Below are 18,601 nucleotides of genomic sequence, written 5' to 3'. Positions count from 1 at the left end.
AGGTTGTAAATGAACCTGCCCACGACTTTGTTTTTATGTTCTTACATGCTTTTAAATTTTCTCTTCATCAGCAAATAAAGATACATTTAGCTACCTACTTTTATTCTATCACCCTATTTACCCATTCTTGAAAAACTCCATTAAACCTCTGAAGTTATTTGCTAGGACAGTGTTCAGTGCCCTGATAAGCAAAGCCTTCAGAGCCATTCAAGTCCAACCGTATCCAGCTCCTCATAATGGAAAAGTTGCCACTTGCCATGAAGACTATCCAGGAGTTGAAAACTGACAGGGAAAACTCTCACTATGGAGAAATAATGTTTGTGTAACAAATATAAACTTCATACCACAAGATGAGAACTAGAAATGCAGCTCCCCAAATTACTGCTGGAATATATGAAGCAAAAATGAAGCAGTAGAGATAAGGGATTATTATTCTCTATTGTTACATACAAGAGTCTCCAAAAAGATTTATATCAGTGTTACAATAGGATGTTATTTCTAATCTAATCTGATTGATTTAAAGTATATTTCAATTTCCTTACTGGATAAAATTGCTGAGTCCCACAGTCACAAGCTGTAGGAAATGCTTTGAATGGAGCCGAACAAAACAAGGCAGGGATTCCTTGGAAAGCCACCTTCCATCTCCACCTTCTCTCTCACTGCTCTGCAGAGCTGTACAATAACTTCAGATGGGCACAGCAGCTCTCTGAGTGGGATGACCACCCATCCGCTGTGATCAAGCTTAGCATACCTCTGACACCAAAAGTTCACATCTACTAAAATCAACAAGATTTTCACTAGATCATTTGTCAAACTGTGTTGCCTCATGTTTTTGATCACTTCTACTTTCTGTGATAGAAGATAGACTCCTATACTTTTCGCACACACCCTAATGTTGTGTAATGACCCAAATTAGACTGAGGTAGTTTAGAAGTTCCTGATTTCTTCTTATATCTGCAGCTGTAGCAGGATGAGAGGAATGGGTAGGAAGAGAGGGTAAGGTTATTGCTCATGAAGCATGTGGTTATCAGATGAAAATTCCTTTTAACCTCTGGACAGACTTGTGGTTCATGAAACACAACTAGCAGGTGAACTTAGGTTTGAAGCATCATACAAATTGACTGCCAGTCTCAGAATAAGAAAAAGAAAACTGACAATAAATAAATACAAAACCCCCAAGTACACACATATGCAACTCCACGTTATAGTATTTCTCCTGCTTTTATGATGCTTAAGCCTCCCCCCCCCAAAAAAGGGGGGGGGGGGGAAATATTCCATATATTAGAATAGTTCTGCTGCAGCACTCAACAATAGGGATTTGTCAGTTAATTCTCCAGTATTTAAAACAACTCATCTGTTTCATTCACCTGCAATTTTGCAGGTTTGTAGCAACATCCCACAATTAAAAGAAATTGTATTTTCTCCCTTAAAATACCCGGCACAAGTACTGTTTTTAATATACCTCCATTCCAGCAACCAGGTTTCCATAGTATCAAGAGACTAAAAAAAGCTAACAGGCTTCAGAGAAATTAATTTTAATATAATGTCTTCTGGAAATCTGCAAACTATATCTTAAAAAATGGCATTTATTTATATGGTGTTATTAGTCTTCATACCTAACTTCAACACCTTAGAGAAATGGAAGAGTTATATTGTTCTTGTATTATTTGAATGAAGGATAGACAAACGTCTGTCTGCAAGAGTGAAGACTACCCATAGCTGTGCTTTGTGTGAAACACTGGATGGCTGAGATGGCTGGATGCCACTGGATGGCTTCTAGGTGGCCAAGACCTGGCTATTTATAAGCAGCAGCTTCGCTTTAAAGAAAGTCACTATTTTTCGAGGATTTTGTAGTAGGAAGTCAGGGAAATATTGGTTTTCATATTAACAGGAAGCTAAAAGGCTCCCTATGGATAGCTCCACGCTCCACACACAGTCCCATGAGCTTCGGCAGAATCCCTCAGAACAGAAACGTTAGCAAACTTCTCTTAAAAATACTGTGGCATCTAGATCAAAATGCCTTAACACTGGTAACGGAGAACTGAATGGATGGGCACAGAGCTAATTGTGACTGTTGCTGCCATTTTCACCAAAATTCCTTCCATATCCTCCTCTCAAAGAAGCATAAAAGTCAGTTCTTGGGATCAAATATGTACTTGTTAGGTTTCTGGGATATCAGATAAATACCACCATTTCCTCTTGCCCCTGGGGATTAAAAACCCAGTATACACCTCACACAGAATCATGGCTAAAGGAGAATGCTCCCAGTATTGCTCACAGCCTGGTTTTGTATGTCTGACAACAGCAAAGTCGTTTCATTTTGGTCTGCTTTTCAGTCTTATTTTAAAACATATTATTTGCTTAGGCGTGAATAACTGAGCTTTTGTAAGAATCACATTCTTTTTTGTCTGCCCCTTTCCAGCCATGCCAAAAAGGTAAGAGTCTTATTAAGGTATTTTTAGAATTAAACAAGATTGATCCATCTTTTTTATGATCACACTGAGCATATTTGAAATACCATCACTTCCTGCCAGTTCAAGGCTGCATTTAAACTGATAAAAAGAACAATTCCAAATAGTTGTCATTTTTCTACAGTGCTTTTGTGCAGATCCAAAGCATTTTCAAGGCACAATAATTTCATACAGCTGCCATCACCCACTAAATACATAGATTAAGAAAATAAACCCACACCACCAAACCCAAACCCTTACTCACTGAATTGAAATGGCAAGCAAGCAGAATACTTTTCCATCAAGTGAAAAATTAATCCACTTGGTCCAAGACTGCACCGATACAGCAGACTGTTCAACACTTGGACCACAGCTGCTCTTTTTCCAATACCTCATTTGTTCCAATTCTCCCATACACTTGTAGTGACACTTAAGCAGAAGAATTTCAAAGCCAAAACAAGAAGAAAGTTTCCTTTGGACTCTGGCGAGTTCATTTTAAGAAGTGTCAGGAGTACGCTTGTGCTTAATAGACATAATTTACAGCTGTCACCAAGAGGATGATGACAAACTGGTAAACAGAAATTACCCTTTTCCTTAAATGGTGGAATCAAACTATACATCAATTAAATATACAGATTTAAAAATATTGGTGCCCAGGCTAGGTGTGCAATATCTGCTGTAATTCAGGCTTGCAGGCTTGTGTGAGCCCTGCTACCCTTACAGTAACTACGTACATACATACACACACGCACACAAACTTACAGTACGTATCGCAGGCTTTTTTACATATATGTGTGTGTGTTTGTGTGCTGAAACACTGCAGTACTTTGTAGCTTTGTTAAATCTCCGATCACTAAAAAGATGCAAGAATATTGTTGTACAGTTGAACCAAAAGCCGAAAGGTGAGGCTCACTGCAGGGGCAGGAGCAGCCGCCAACCTGGCCACAAAAACACCCTACTGCAGGATCATGAAGCAAGGCAGACCTTACTCTTTTGGTCTACCAAAAGGCCTAAGTGTGAGAGGTAAAGACAGCATACAAAAATGTAAGAATATTGCTGGTTTTGCTTTCTTCCTCCTACATGCTATATTAGGGAGGCTTTTACTAAGTACTGTATCAAGCTGGTGTCCACACTTTTGGGAGGATGTGAACAAACTTTAAGAAAAAAACTGCAAAAAATTGCCATGTGGTAATCTGTGTTATTACAAAGACACTAGCAAAGCCTTGGTTTACTCCCAAGAGAGAAAAAGTATCATGGTGCTCACGTAGCTGTCTAAAAAAAATAAATCTAGATCCATATCTGGTGGCAGAAGCTAGTGAAGTTCACACTAGAAATAAGAGAAAACTCAGCCACAGGGTAATTAATGAAGGTTACCTAAGGATGGGAAGGTTTCTGTATTTCTAAAAGGATTTAAATCAGTAAAATATGACTTTGTAGAACCACTAATTCACCCAGCCATTGAATAAAAATGTAAGTTATAACATTGCTATGCTTGCCAAAAATATCCTAATAACTATAGTCTAAGTTACAACAATAAAGTTAAAAGCTTGCTTTCCAGATCAGTTTTGAAGTTTGTATAGTGTTTACTGGAATAAAACAAAAATCTAACCTATTGCTAAATACGAATCTAAAGTTTCATATGTGTATATGTCTCCATTCTTTTTAAATATTCCAGATACTTTAAATGTCTCCCTAAATGCTTATTGCTACTTCCTACATACAGTCAGAGGACATAACTTCAGCTAATACAATGATAAAATGATGCTGTCTATAATAAAATGATGTCTGTTTTCCACCTATCACTACTTCAAGAAAACTTTGTAATAGTAAATTCTAACAGCTTTTGAGACGAAATACAGGCAGTTGTACTACAGAGCATTTTGCATGTTTTAGTACAAGCACCAACTGAACTGTTGTGCAGAAAAATTATCAGATTTCTTCTATTAGCATCTCTGGTTTTGATCATCAGATCAAACCTTGAATTTTTCTTTTTTTTTTGGTAATGGATAATACACTGGTTTTATCTAGTTTACATTTTAACTGGAATGTAAATAAGCAGCCATGCTATTCTGAAGACAATAACACTTCAATTTATCTGGGAAAATAAGTGATTTTATGGCACAATAATGCAAACTACAATGCCTCGCTTAGAGAAAAAGTGCATTATTCTGGTACAATATTACAGAATTAGTTTAATTTTCTAAGTATTGATATTATAACATCGTTGTTTGGTATGAGATATGCTCTGTGGGAGACAAAAAATCCCCACACAACACATCATTCAACACCTGCAAAACAGCTGCACACTCATGGGTACAACCGTAACAAATAGTTTATAATCCACTGGGTTTTAATTTAGTAAGATAGTCTATACCCTACTATACTAACAAAACAAAACAAAAACTATTTTGAGTTTAAAACCCTCTTCCACTTTAATGGTTCTTTTTACTCGAAGATGGTTATACTTGTATACATCATCAAAGCAAATCTCAAAAGAAAACACACCACCAAGCTAGAGAATTCTGTAAATCATGTTTTGAGGCAGCACTGAACAACAGTATTCAGCAGCTCCTCTGTTTATGCTTTGTTTGACTACTACACTAGACAAAGGTAACAAGGGTTAGGCACATAAAGTTTATTCATAAATAAGAGGGTTTGAGTTAAAGCTAATGCATTTCTTGCAAACATTTCAAGTAACAAATCAAATCAGCTTATGGTTTGATTTTTTCTGATCAAGGATTTACAAACTTGACCAGGTGTAGTATAGAAACCTAGTCATTCTGATGAATTAATGGTGACCTACAATGGCTTTAGAATTGGTGTCTACATTAATGATGGCTGCAGTTTTTTTAAATGCCCTTCTGATGGAAACTGTAATTTTCAGGTTGTAGAGCACTTGCCCTAATATGTTGCTTTTTTATCTGCCTTTTTTAATTGGGCAGATACCAAGATTCAAGAAAACATTAACTAAAATAGAGAAAACTGGCAAACAGGGCAAGCTATACAATCTCTCTTATAACAACCAAGTCATAACCATACTCCATTTCTGAGTGTTTATCAAAGCTAAGAAAAATCACATGAATCAGCAACTGCTGAACACCTTAGGAAAATGCACATATAATGACAGCTGTCTCTAGCTGACTGTTTCAGCTCTAAAACTACTCATGCACTTTTCCAATACATGTTACTTGTGGTCTATCCAGAAAAGCTACCGCACACATTACAATTTTGTATCATAAAAAATATGACTGGGTTGGAAGCAAGAAGAAAAAACATATATCGTCAGAAATTTCAATGTAGAGTCTGTAAACACCATTTCTGAAGTTTAACAAAATCTCTGAAGTCTCATATTAAAATTAATTGTGCAGGTTGGACAAATCAGTATCACATGACTGATACCAAAAAAACTGCAAACTTGATAAAAACTCAAACGATACTGTGCCGATCCTGTTCCAGCTAGTATCTACTCTGCTCACCTGTTCAAGCAAGACAACACCTCTTCTCCCTTTTCTGTATAGTTCTTTTATTTGTTCTACTCAACCCACATTATCTTCAACGTCGAACTACTTTACTATGCTCAGTAGCTGATCATTGAAGTTTTAACTCCTTCAGAAGATCCAGAGACCATAACTAAACATGAAGAAATTCTCTTCACCCGCCGTCGTGATCTCTCCTGCTTCTAAAGAAAGGATCTATCTTCCTGTCAAACCTGCCTTTCCACAGTGAGGAGTAAGGGCAAAGGTTCCCCTTACCTCCATGACCCCAAGCCACTGAACCTCCTTGAGCAGGAGCAAAACATCTGCTCTCCCTTGCATTTTGCCCCGTGCCAAACTGGACGCTCACTTCCCCCAAAGCCTGACACTTGCCGCAAGTGTTATAAATGGGACTAATTAGGATCCCGGTCACCCATTAACTCTTTTATTATTCATGTGACATTTATGATAAATGCATTGTATTACTTCCAAATGGTTGAGGTGGCACTTACACACAGCAGCATAAACTTCAGAGTCATGGGAGAAATCATTTAACAATAAGACAGTCTAACTACACTAGTTATACTAACCACTCACTGTGATGGGCCGTACATTTAACTCTTCTTGGTTCAACACAAGATGTAAAGTAGCTTGGGGTTCCTAGAAGTGCACGTGGACCACTTGTTCATACTTCAACAGTAGCATCTTTTGCATCAGTGTAAATGCCTCCAAAGATGGCTTTCTATAGCTAGACAGCACTGTGCACTGCACATGTGGTTCATAAAACAGAAAAAAATCCCGCTTTTCTCCAACATAAAAGTCTTCAGCAACAGCAAAGTTGTGATTTCTCAGGATTACCGTATTCTCTTAATTGTCACAAAATTCCAAACAGAATAAGCCCAATGAAAATCTATTACACAGAAATGGATTTGATTCGCATGTAACAACTGCTTCTTTCAGAATAATTACAAATATGCTGAACTGTGTAGCATATAGATTAATGTACTGATTCAGCAATGCATGTGCCTGTTTATCTGTTTAAAAGCTAAAGCTAGGAGTAAATTGCCTAGACAATTATAATTTTTCCATCATTTGCCAGAAAATTGGTAAAGCTTTGTGCAGAATCAGTTACACAGACTTCTTGCATCCCTTCAGAGATCTTAAAAAAATCCATATACATAGTTATCATTCTGTCATCCTCTCCATTAAATTACACATTATTCACCCTCAAATCTACCTGTGAAATCAGTCAGTGCAGACTATTCATACTTCCTACAGAATAAAAGCCTAATAAGGAATCAACTTCTAAACATAAAGCATCGTTAAAAAAACCCGACCTAACGTCAATGATCATAGTTTTGAAAGTGTCCTTGCAGAGTATATATCAGTACCATTTGTAAGCTATTGTTTAACAATTTGCTAAAAGCTTATTCTTAAGTAAACAAACAGTAAGAAAAATGCGCTTTGAAGACACAGATAAAAATGCACATTATTTACTTCAGAAGTCTGCAAAGCCTGTTCTTTCTTGGTTACAATGTGACGAAGCGATGCAACTATTTAAATTCAATCACTATGGGAGTTCAATGCACACAACAAATAAAAGCTGCATATTACATCCTCGCCCAAATGCGAAGGCCAGCTCTGCAGCAATAAATGTTGTAGCACCAGTAAATACTTTGAAAAAAAAAACATATGACCCTGAAGAAGAAAAAATAAAAATAAATAAAATAAAAAAAAGTAGATCTTACAGACAAGACTTGCTCAATCCATCCTGAAAGACCTATTTTTAAATACTGAGTTTCACAGAATCACAGCATCGCTTTGTTGGTCATCAAAAGGTTGTGGGGGGAAGAGGAAAAAAATCCCAAATTGTGATAGTGTTGCCAACTGCCCAGTAACCTAAAAAGGAGTACTGACTATTTAAGGACAACCTAAAATATCAACCAAAATTTTTCCAAAATAACAAACATGAAGACATTTTTGGTATGAACAAAGAGAGTATTTAAATATACGTTTTTTATAAAGTAATTTATACTGCAATAACGTCCATTGCTTATCTTTTGTATGACTGTATTTACAGTGCATTTTTGGAAATAATTAATGTCAAGCCAAAGTAATTTGCTTTATTCCCCATAGTTTCTAAACAGCACTAGACCACTGATATTTCTAATTGCAGAAATAGTTGCATAAAAAGTCATTAAATTTGGTGATTCTGTAAAAATATTTAGAAGACCACAGAACTTACAGCCTACAACAGATATTGAAATTAACCTCAATTTCAATTCACTAATGCAAAGAAGAAAAACTCCCATATTTCTCTGACAGTGTATTCCAAAATAAAAAAAGAACAAAGAGAAAATTCCCAGCTAACCTGAACATTGTTCTTTCTAACTGCTTTCGTAAATGCTGCATGAAATTTTAAAATAGAGCAAGTGAAGTCCATCATTGGTGTTAGCCCACTGAACTTGCTGCTCAGAAGCATCACACACTTTTTCCAAAGTAATTTCTACAAAGGGAACATCACTATTTCCCCAACAGAGCACTGAGAATCAAAGTGCAGGATCTCCTACCTCGATCAAAAAGTCTCCAGTTCTCAGGCCAGCTTGCCATGCTACTCCCCCTTCATCCACAGATTCCAGGTACTGCAAAGCAGGAAAGGCTGGAGTTGGGGTGAATTCTTCAATTGGTGTGTCAGCTTTAAAAATAAATACCACATTAAAAAAAAGAAAGTTACGGAGTGCTTGCAAATACCACTTGATTAAAGGCCTGCTATTGGCCATTTAAATTTATGGTTAAAAAATGGTGGGTGCTAAAAGTAAGAGGACTCTGCCTCAGAGGATATCACGATGCTGGGAAAAGAGTGCAATCTCTCTGCAATAGCAATCCACAGGTCTTCAGAGAGAGAAATACATGCTGCTTTACTGACACAAACCAAATCAAGCTGTATGAGGCAATAGCTGGATTCTGAGTATTCCAGTATATTCAGTTTTAGTTTGAGTAACCCTTTTGTATGAAACTCTGGCAACATTCAACTCAAAATGAATTATGTTCTGTAGCCAGAAGAGAGCACCTGGCCAAACTGGGGGGATGCAGTGAATGGGAAAGGATGAAAACTGAGTTTTTCTTCTAGATTTAGATGTATATCACATAGAAGCTAGCAGAAGAAATCACTTTTTAGGAGAGGAGGCACAGCAGGCCTTGTAACAGCCCCCTCCCTCTCTGTGTCACGTACACATACAAGCAGAAAAGTCCTTGGGTCTTTCACCTGAGGTGCCCTCGCTGTTACAGAGAAAATCTGAGGATAATTGTTGGGCTTACACAGAAGGAGCAACCTCTGCTCACTGCACGGACAACTCCTGCCAGTGGGTTAGCTAAAAGGTAGCGCTACTGGCTTTGTTAGCACAAGTCCAAAAATTTTTACTTAGCTAAAATTAGAAAAGCTTTTACAACACTGAAAATCTATGGTGGCACTGGTTTAGGGGTGGGGAACCAGGGAAAGCAAAAACGATGTCCCAAGAATGAAGGTATGGAATAATTTTCATGCTCAAGCAAGGCAAGGGAGAACCCATGTAAAATGAGGGGGAGCAAGAGATGGGACATACCATCATTATTTTTTTTTAAATACAAAAGGAGCAAACTGGACTGAAAAGTTAAAAAGCAAAGCATTAAATAGAATGCTTTTTTTAACTCTTGAGAATGCCATTATTACAAATTTTAGTCTACAGAAAAGTAACATGCAGTTTAACATATGAACAGCTTTTAAAATGAGCACACTACAGGCCATGCAACATACGTGCAGCTTCTGAAGATATAAAAAAAGATCATATTTTCATACTAAAACTGCACCAATGTCACCTTGCAGAAGATCCACACCTATTTTAAACAAAACATCACTCTCTTGTCTATTTCTATTCGTAGACCTATTTAAATAGACTGACATTTGAAATAAAGAAGCAGGTTTTATAAGGGAAGCAGGTTTCCCATAGTTAGGTAAACTGCATAACAAAACAGATTAATGACAAAATATTACATATACCAACACAATAAAAATACAGACAAAACTTTCTCCCCCCCAAAATGATTATACAGTGCTTCTCCTATGTAAAAATGCAAACTGCTTCAGACAGAAGCCACTAAAATCCGTCTGAGTAGTATAGCATACAGAGAATCCTGTTGTCTAGCAACCAAGTGCACCAAGAATAATTCCTGCTTATATTCAGAGATATATAAATTTCTTCATGCCAGTGCACATCACACACACACACACACACACACAGAAGCACATACCTTTTGCCCCTCTGAGCACAAATCCAAATCCTTCATTGTCTTTTTTCTGCAGGACCACTGCCTTTTCTTCTATTATGCAGTCACTGTAGAGAGAATTCCGAGGATAGCGACCATTATTACATCCCTTCATCACCACTGTAGTAGCTGCTCCTCCAGTGTGCAGGTTCATCATCATCACAGCCCGTTAATCAAATAATATTGCAGTAACCAAGCATGGGAAAATATAGAACAAATAGTAGCGAGGGGAAGACAAAGACTAAGCTTAATGATAAAAGAGAACATGACAAAGCAACTTAAAGGGAATAAAAAAGGCAGAAAGGAAAAAGAAAGAAGAAGAAATCATGCATGGTGGTTTGTATTCTATATGAATGACTGAATGAGCATGTGATCATGTAATCTGTGGGCTAGCTAGGACTCTAAAAGGAAAAAAAGTAAGTGAACTGAACGACAGTATCATTAATAAACTCCTCAATCGTGGATGTACCAGATGCATCTTCTAGTGAAGCCAAAATGAAACCAACCAGAAGAAAAATGAGGCAGCATTTTAAATTTAAAGATAATAAATTATGATTTTCTATTAGCTAACTAAAAGGCACAAATATATTCTGAAAGCTATGCCTTGCATCAAAAGCCCTTTTTCAATCCTATTGAATGTTGCATGCTGCAAGAATCCCACATGATCATCTGACAGCCTACAATGCTAACAACGTGCAGCTGCCTTGGCGTCATCAAGCACAAATTTCCACAGCATCAAGAATCTGCATAATTGAAATAGTAACAAGGCATGCACAATCAGGAAAACACATTTCTAAGGAATATTTCCTATCTTCTGATAAACAATATTATAAAACAAGGAGATGGTGTAAAGGACTATTTATGTAAGCAGTATGTCCTTAAAGAGAAAGTAGCCTTAGGAATCTTACTGTCATTGGCTAAGAAAAAAGTAGACAGTAGATGAAGAAAATGTATAAAATCCACACTAAAATGGGACCTTTCACATACAGGGAATGATCTGTAAAAGCCTTGAGTTGTTTAGCGGGTTTCATGAAACATTAGGTTACTAAAAATAAGCTCAAAGTAAAAAAAGAAAAAAACCACCTTTTGAATGCTCTTTTCGGTATAAAACCATTACACAGCACATGTTGCAAGACATTCTTCTGAATAAAGACAGTGTCAGGGGTTAAGTATTCATGAATCATAAGCAGTGCAAAACATGCTGCTAGGTTGGCTTTAAAATACCTACAAAACTATTTCAGATAGAAACAAGTATGAGCAAGTTTGCTTTTCCTAATTTTTTACTAGCCAGCTACTGTTACCACTGGTCTTGTACAGAGTCTGGTCACTAAAGCACTCAGCACAGTGAGACCGGATCTGCTTCAGTGCCCTTAAAAATCCAGCAAGGGGAGGAGGAAACTAATTAAAGAAAAATTGGTGTGACCTTTGTATATAAAGCTCTGAACAAAGACAAGGATGATGATATCAGGACACCAATGGACAGCCTCCAAACTCCAGATCTTCTGTGTATCACAGATTATCCTTTTGGTGACTTTCCAACTCTGAGGGATGCAACTTTGTGTTACTGCTGAAGTGGTGATGGAATTACATCATCCAAACTACAGAGTATTTAACACTACACATGAATTAAAACTACCACAATGGTGACTTTCTGAGCAACAGATGATGTCCATAAGTAACACCAGCTTTTGAATACTGTCTCTCAACTTATTATTATTTACTATATAAGTCAGAAATTGCTTTTTCTTACAATCAATACCCCTTCTAGGGAAAGGATATAATAAGTGCCTATTTCTTGAGAAAGCTGAACGCACTCCTGTCCAGGGATATCAATGTGGGATGGAATATGTAACGCCCAGAGCCCACACACTTGCAGTGAAGCCCTCCATCAATGTCCTAATGTTATAGAAACTGGCTGAACCTACAAGCATACCGGCTTATTTTCTTCATTTCACCACTCATATTTTCAAGGTGGGGCTCCATACTTTATCCACTGAAGAGCCAGAGCCAAGAGTAAAGTTATCTCCAGCCTTTCTCTTAATACACGGTCAAATTAATAAAACCCATTTCTTTCAAGTTTCCCTGTAAACAATCAATAGCTTAATAGAAGTCAGAAGGCTACTTTTGAGAACCCAAGCACAGAAAGTGTTTGGTTCAAAGAACACCCCTCTGCTCCCCTACACAAATCCCACACTCAGCTCAATTCATTAAAATAACAAATTCAGAAGCCTGTTAGCTAGGCACCTCATCAAACCTTGCTCTGATTCTGTCATTTTTGTTGACAAAACCAAATAAATCCATAATATTATTCCTTAAAACACTGAAGGCTTAAGTTCCAAAAGCAGTGCTCAAGAAAATTTGGGATCATAGAATCATTAAGGTTGGAAAATACCTTTAAGATGAACAAGTCCAACTGTTGACCCAGCACTGCCAAGCCTGCCACTTAACCATGCTCTTAAGCACCACTTCTATGCATTTCTTCAAAAACCCCAGGGACGGTGGCCCCACCACCCCCTGGGTAGCCTGTCCCAGTGCCTGGCCACCCTCCCAGTGACGACATTTTCCCTGACACCCAACCTGAACCTCCCCTGGCACCACCTGAGGCCGTTCCCTCTTGTCCTGTCGCTGTTCCCTGGGAGCAGAGACCAACCCCTGCAGCCCACAGCCCCCACCAGGCAGCTCTCGGGAGCCATCAGGTCCCCCCTGACCCCCAGCCCCTTCCCCAGCTTTGTTCTCCCTCTCTGGACACGCTCCAGCCCCTCCATGACCCCTGGCACAAGGGGCCCAGAGCTGAGCCCAGGGCTCGAGGGGCGGCTGCCCCAGTGCCCAGCACAGGGGGACAGGCACTGGCCCTGCTGGCCATGCTGGTTCGGCTACCAGCCAGGAGGCTGCTGGCCACCTTGGCCACCTGGGCACACTGCTGGCTCACATCAAGCCAGCCATCAACCAGCACCCCGAGATCAATTCACCTGATCAATGTCAGCCATCTACACCTAAACACAAGTCACAGCGCCCTTTCACAGTCACCTAATGAAACGGGCATTAAAACAGGCATTAGCAAGTCACACACCTTCCTAATGTAGAGGTCTATGACTGTTCAGATTAAAAGTACAAAAACCAACTATGATTTTCTTATCATGTACAGCACATTTATTGCATAAACTACCCAGTTTTAAACTTCAATTTAGACATTGAAAATGGGAACACTAAACTGCCAAAATTTTACAAAGTTTTGTGTTTTACGTGCAAGGGGGAGGGGAAAGGGAGGGGAAGGAGAAGCGCAATATGAATTTTTGGTAACAAAATATACAAACTGATCCCTATTAATTGACATACATAAATACTTGTATTTACAGCTTACTAATATACTTTAGTCTTGTGCTACATAAGGAGAACTCCATCACAGACTGTAAAGCAAAAATGTAGGTTTGAAAACATCAGATGTGTAGCCATTTCTTCTCATTTACATGCTAGCAGAAGGGGACCTGCAATAATCTTATGGTATGAGCACTTCAAACTTGTTTAAAGCAATCACAGAAAGCAAATTGATTCTCTACATGCACCCCAGTGCTGCAGAGCTAAGAACCAGCAGCAGAAAAAGGATGGAAAACAAACACGCACACAGAAATGAACCGAACTTGCAACCTCCACACCACTTTTCTCCCAGCAAACTCACTTTTGCATCCCCGAGAGAAGGGGGTGGAAGAGGGGGAAAGATGTTTAACCCCTGTATGTTTGCAATATTGCTTTTTGTTTGCTTTGCCATGACAGAGTTCTCTTATCTCAATGTCAGACTGGACCTCTCCACTGAAGACTGTTCACAGTCTACCTGATCTTGGCAGGCAAAGTACTGCCAAATGTAAAAGTAGGTCAAAATTTCTCACAACGAGCCTTCTTGGCAGCATATGTTTCATCCTGAAGGTGTTGTAAATAACTTAGCAAGAGAATGCACACAGGTTATAGCTACCAGTGACAAAGGCGACATGAAATTACAAGCCCGTTCAGAGGTCTGAGCTCAAGCAACAGCAATAGGCATTTCTTCACAGATGCTTTGAGTACAGTTTCTGGGTTTCTGGCTCTTAAATGAGGCTGAATGGTCCCTGCTATCTGCGACACACCGAATTTCCATGAGTAAAATCCTTAAGGCCCATTTCTGTCCCACCTCAAACTGAAATTAAACAGCATCCATTCCAGAGATGAGTTTTCAGAATATTACTAGTTCCATATATTATGGTAATTAAATGAGTAATTTTAAAATCAATAGCTTATTACTTAAATAGGGCACACATTACTTTGACTTTGGACTGTGTAAGTCCAAGATTCATTGCATACAAAGTTAAATGCAAAATACATGCTATCAAGTGGAGACTAGTTCTGCATGAAGTACAATCTTAAATACAGAAACTTCAGGCCAAAAAATTGGTCAGTCTGAAATCCCTTGTGCTTTATCCAAACACTAAATATTAGAAAACATACTTGCGCATTGGTTCATGTAGCTTCTCTAACACGTCAAGGCTTAAGAATTGTGCAGAGCTGTTAGATTTTCTGTAACTGTATAGTATAGACTTACTGATGGAGAAAGAGAAATAAAGGGATTTACCCATGGTCAGAGACACACCTGAGACTTGAACTCAGCACTGTTACACTCAACATAACAACCATAATTTGTGCAGACTTTTCAAGAGAGCAAGAATTTCTACTTTGCTAACAGCCCCTTACAACAATATTTGAGGAAGGAAGTAGAAATGTCAAGTCCTTCACAAAATCTGTATGAAGAAAATAAAGGCTAAAGCACAGGTTCCTGATTGAGGCAAACCCATGAAACCTAGTTTCCATTTCACAACTAGAATAACTACACCCACCCTGTCTTAAAAGCATGACTTACTCCAGAAGTTAAAATACTACATTACAGAGATGGAAACTATCAGGACCGCAGAATAAGTTTAGGCAAGTTTGTATCATGTGTATCATTAGTCATTTCTGAAAAACAGCAGAGTACACACCAATGGAAATGCTCATTATCTGGAAACAAAAACGGCTATTTGATATATTGTCGATCTCTCCCTAACGCAGAGAAAAAATGAATTTAAATAGGAATTATTTTCCTGATTCTCTCCAAGCATGCATCCCCTAGAAACATAATCTAAGTCTAACCTTTTCAGCTTTAAAAAGCTGGACTACAGCCTTCCAAGGCAGAAAAGTTATCTAACAGATCACATGTGAGATTCACACCACCCAAGTTATAATAAAACGAGTAGCCTTCTTAGCTCACAAACCATTCAGTCAGATTGGCTTGCTCTATCCTGCAGTGAGAAGCTATTATCTTCAAGTTCACTTCTTTCAGTTGGCCAAGTAAAATCCAAATCCCTTCATCAGATCTTTTTTATGGCCTCTCCTCAGTACTCTTGTAATTACAATCTCTTTGAGACATCTACTGAATTCACAGGTAGCTACATGTTAGAAAGATCAAATCACAGCCCAACAATAAAAGGGAATGCCCTTTTTTATACTTTGCCAAATGCAATAAAACAATATCTAAATCATTCTGTAAATTTACATACGATGTCTGAAAGCAGTTGCACTAATTCCTTTCAGGCTAGAATAGTTAATTTATGGTGGTTACTTTCAAGCCCATAGAAGGGCATTCAGGAAATCTATTCAAGAAGAGCTCTTTACTGGATGTCCTGAAAGTCAGTCCCTGTTAGAAGCACATAAAGAATGTTCCCTCCAAACATTTCCCTTTTTGGAGGAAGTTACCTGTCATGATACCTGCAAAATGAAAATGATGCTTACAGCAAATCTTATTGTACGTTTTAACAGATTTCCAGTGGAAAAACTTTTGCTGTCATTGCTGGAAGGGATCAGCCATACTATTTAGAGTCATCTATTGTAACAACTCCAGGAAAACTGGCTAATACCAGTAAGTAAGGCCTTCAAGATTAATGAAGGCTCTGCATGTGATTGCTCAGGTTTCTCAGGCATTGATCATCCAGACGTAGGTCTTACAGAAGAGCTTTCACAGCTCTTGTGCAACTTGTGGGACCACAATCGCTTGTTTATATACAGTCTTAAGAGAAATGATATTAAAATTGTTATTAAAAATCATGAGCTTAAAAAAAGAAAAGCTTTATTTCTCTATTTTAATTAATTTGTATTTTAAAAATAAAGAGTCAAATCAAGTACCACACACGACGAAGCAAATCTCAACATGAAACATTCAGGCAGGGGTCCTTCTAGTATAGAACATGGGAGTTTTATAATGCAGAGTCCTTCAAACCATTTCAGTCACATTTGTATTTTGGGCTACAGCACATTCCACTTACACCTGATACTTAGTAGCAATTTTCAGTTGTAATTCTCAAGAATTTGGGCAGTATAAGCCTGAACTATGAAAATATTAATATTCATTGCTCACACTATGAGCCTTGAACAAACAGACTATACAAACACATACACATGTTTTAAGTAAATAGAATATTTATCCACCTGACTTTTTAGGTTTGTATTTTTTTACCCCAAACCAGCTGCAGTTCCAGCCCCTGCTATTGCCACCAAACCATACAGAATTTTCTCCCTGTGTCTTAATATATAAATTATTTATACAAAAGGAATTATAACAACAATGACAATAATAATAATAATAATAATAATAATAGCAGCTATTATTCTATATAGGGTTTTTTTAATCAATTTCCAAGATTTTTTGCCAAAGATGGTCAGTATCATCACAGACAACCACAGTAACACAGAAAAGAATGTGTTCAGGGTTAGCAAATAGGACAAGTAACAAAGGTAGAACCAGGGAAGTAAATCCAGATCTAAGACAATGGTATGAGTGCACAAAAACATAACTATATGTAACAACAAAGGTTTTTTTCAGCTGATGCAGCATCTGAACTAGTCCATAAAGCTTGTTAATCAATCTCTGTGCATAGCTCAGAGTTAGCATCAGACAGGACTTCGACTTTTTTCTCCTTCCTTTTTAGAGAGAGCCACCAGAACATACGCACAACCGTGCTGGGCTGGACATGTCCTTGGAGCCCAGCGTCCTGTCTCCGCCAAGGGACAAAAGCAGAGAAGGACGTATGAGACAGACAAGCACATTTGGTGCTTCCCCAAAGTACTCCAGCAGCTCCCAACCAAGCTGTGCAACTTGTTCTTTGTCTTACTGAAAACCATCGTACACTGTATTCCCATCTTCTTCTACAGTTTTACCACCACACCTTGGCACGTGCAAATTCCATGGTAATACAGGGGATTATATCCACCTTCTTCAGACTCTCTCAATCCATGTTTCTGTAACACACTTCAGTCATGCTTTCAGTAAAAACACACACACAAAAAAAGTGTTTTATTAATGCTTTCAAAATGTGTTACAAGCCCTTTAAGGTAGCAGTTTGGCATTACATGTCTTTACAACAAATTATTAAACTCACTATACACTTCAGTATCGTAACTTGATTTGCTCACTCAGCCATTCAGAGAGTCTAAGCATACTAAAGTCTAAACATAAATAACTTATGAAATAGGGGAAAGAGACTGGTGATTTCAGGACTGGTGATAACCATAAGTTTCAAATGAGTTTCAAGAGCTCCCTTAGGGTATCCACCACACCATTTGCTAGGATGAGCAGGAGGAATTATCGCCCTTCTATCCTGCCTGCCTTGGAAAGTAAACACAGCTCAAACCACAAGAAGTCTGTGCAAGCCTGACTGTTCATTTCAGCTTTACAGATGTCAAGTATTTCACTTAAAATTCTGCATTGTACAGAAGTGGACAGTGTGTCAATCATCAGTGTTAAAATTCTTGTAAAAATTTGATGACACTTTTGTATAAGGCATGTTACAAATAAGTTTCAAGTTCTGTCTCAGAACAAATGAGGTATTCACACAGGCATAGAGGAAAGTTTTTCTGAAAACATTTTCCCATTTTTTTTCCTCTTCAAGAGCTTTAAAAACACAATATGGAGTGAGAAACATTGATTTTCTAGGATTTTACTGAAAAGGCATTAAGTGGGGATTTCAATTGGAGTTTAATTTTCACATAACCCTTTAAAAAGCCCAACTAATCATATTATTTTGCAATCTCATTAACGTAAAAAAGGAGGTGGCAACTCTACCTTTTTTCTGAAATATATTCTCCCCTCTCTCCATTTCTCTAATTACACTAAAGCCCTGAAGTTATTTTAAGCCTACCCCAAATTTTATTTACTTTTCTGCAAAACAGCTTGGGAAATGTCCATTTTAAGACATTCTTGTCTAACAGTATCATCATTTTCAGCAATTTTGTCAAAGCATGGCCCGTTTAGCACACAGCTTTGGTAGCAGTGAAAAATCACTGACTTTACAGACACCAGCTGATGAAGAGAAAGAGCTC

The 18,601-nt window shown here is 38.0% G+C and overlaps 1 protein-coding gene across 4 annotated transcripts in view; it reads right to left on the bottom strand.

Annotated features, from left to right (window-relative positions):
• SHANK2 (SH3 and multiple ankyrin repeat domains 2) overlaps positions 1 to 18,601 on the bottom strand; it is a 320,358-nt gene that overhangs the window by 127,508 nt on the left and 174,249 nt on the right. For all 4 annotated transcript variants that reach the window (XM_080404889.1, XM_080404890.1, XM_080404891.1 and 1 more), the window contains 2 exons: positions 10,211 to 10,293; positions 8,494 to 8,618 (listed from right to left, as the gene is read on the bottom strand). In XM_080404889.1, the coding sequence (XP_080261015.1) occupies positions 8,494 to 8,618; positions 10,211 to 10,293 (208 nt within the window). The remainder of the gene's footprint in view (positions 1 to 8,493; positions 8,619 to 10,210; positions 10,294 to 18,601) is intronic.

This window comes from Falco punctatus (assembly GCF_963210335.1).
Source record: "Falco punctatus genome assembly, chromosome: 10".
In the NCBI taxonomy this organism is placed as follows: Eukaryota; Metazoa; Chordata; class Aves; order Falconiformes; family Falconidae; genus Falco; species Falco punctatus.
The sequence above is the reverse complement of the archived record's forward strand: the minus strand, read 5'-3'. Positions and strand labels throughout refer to the sequence as shown.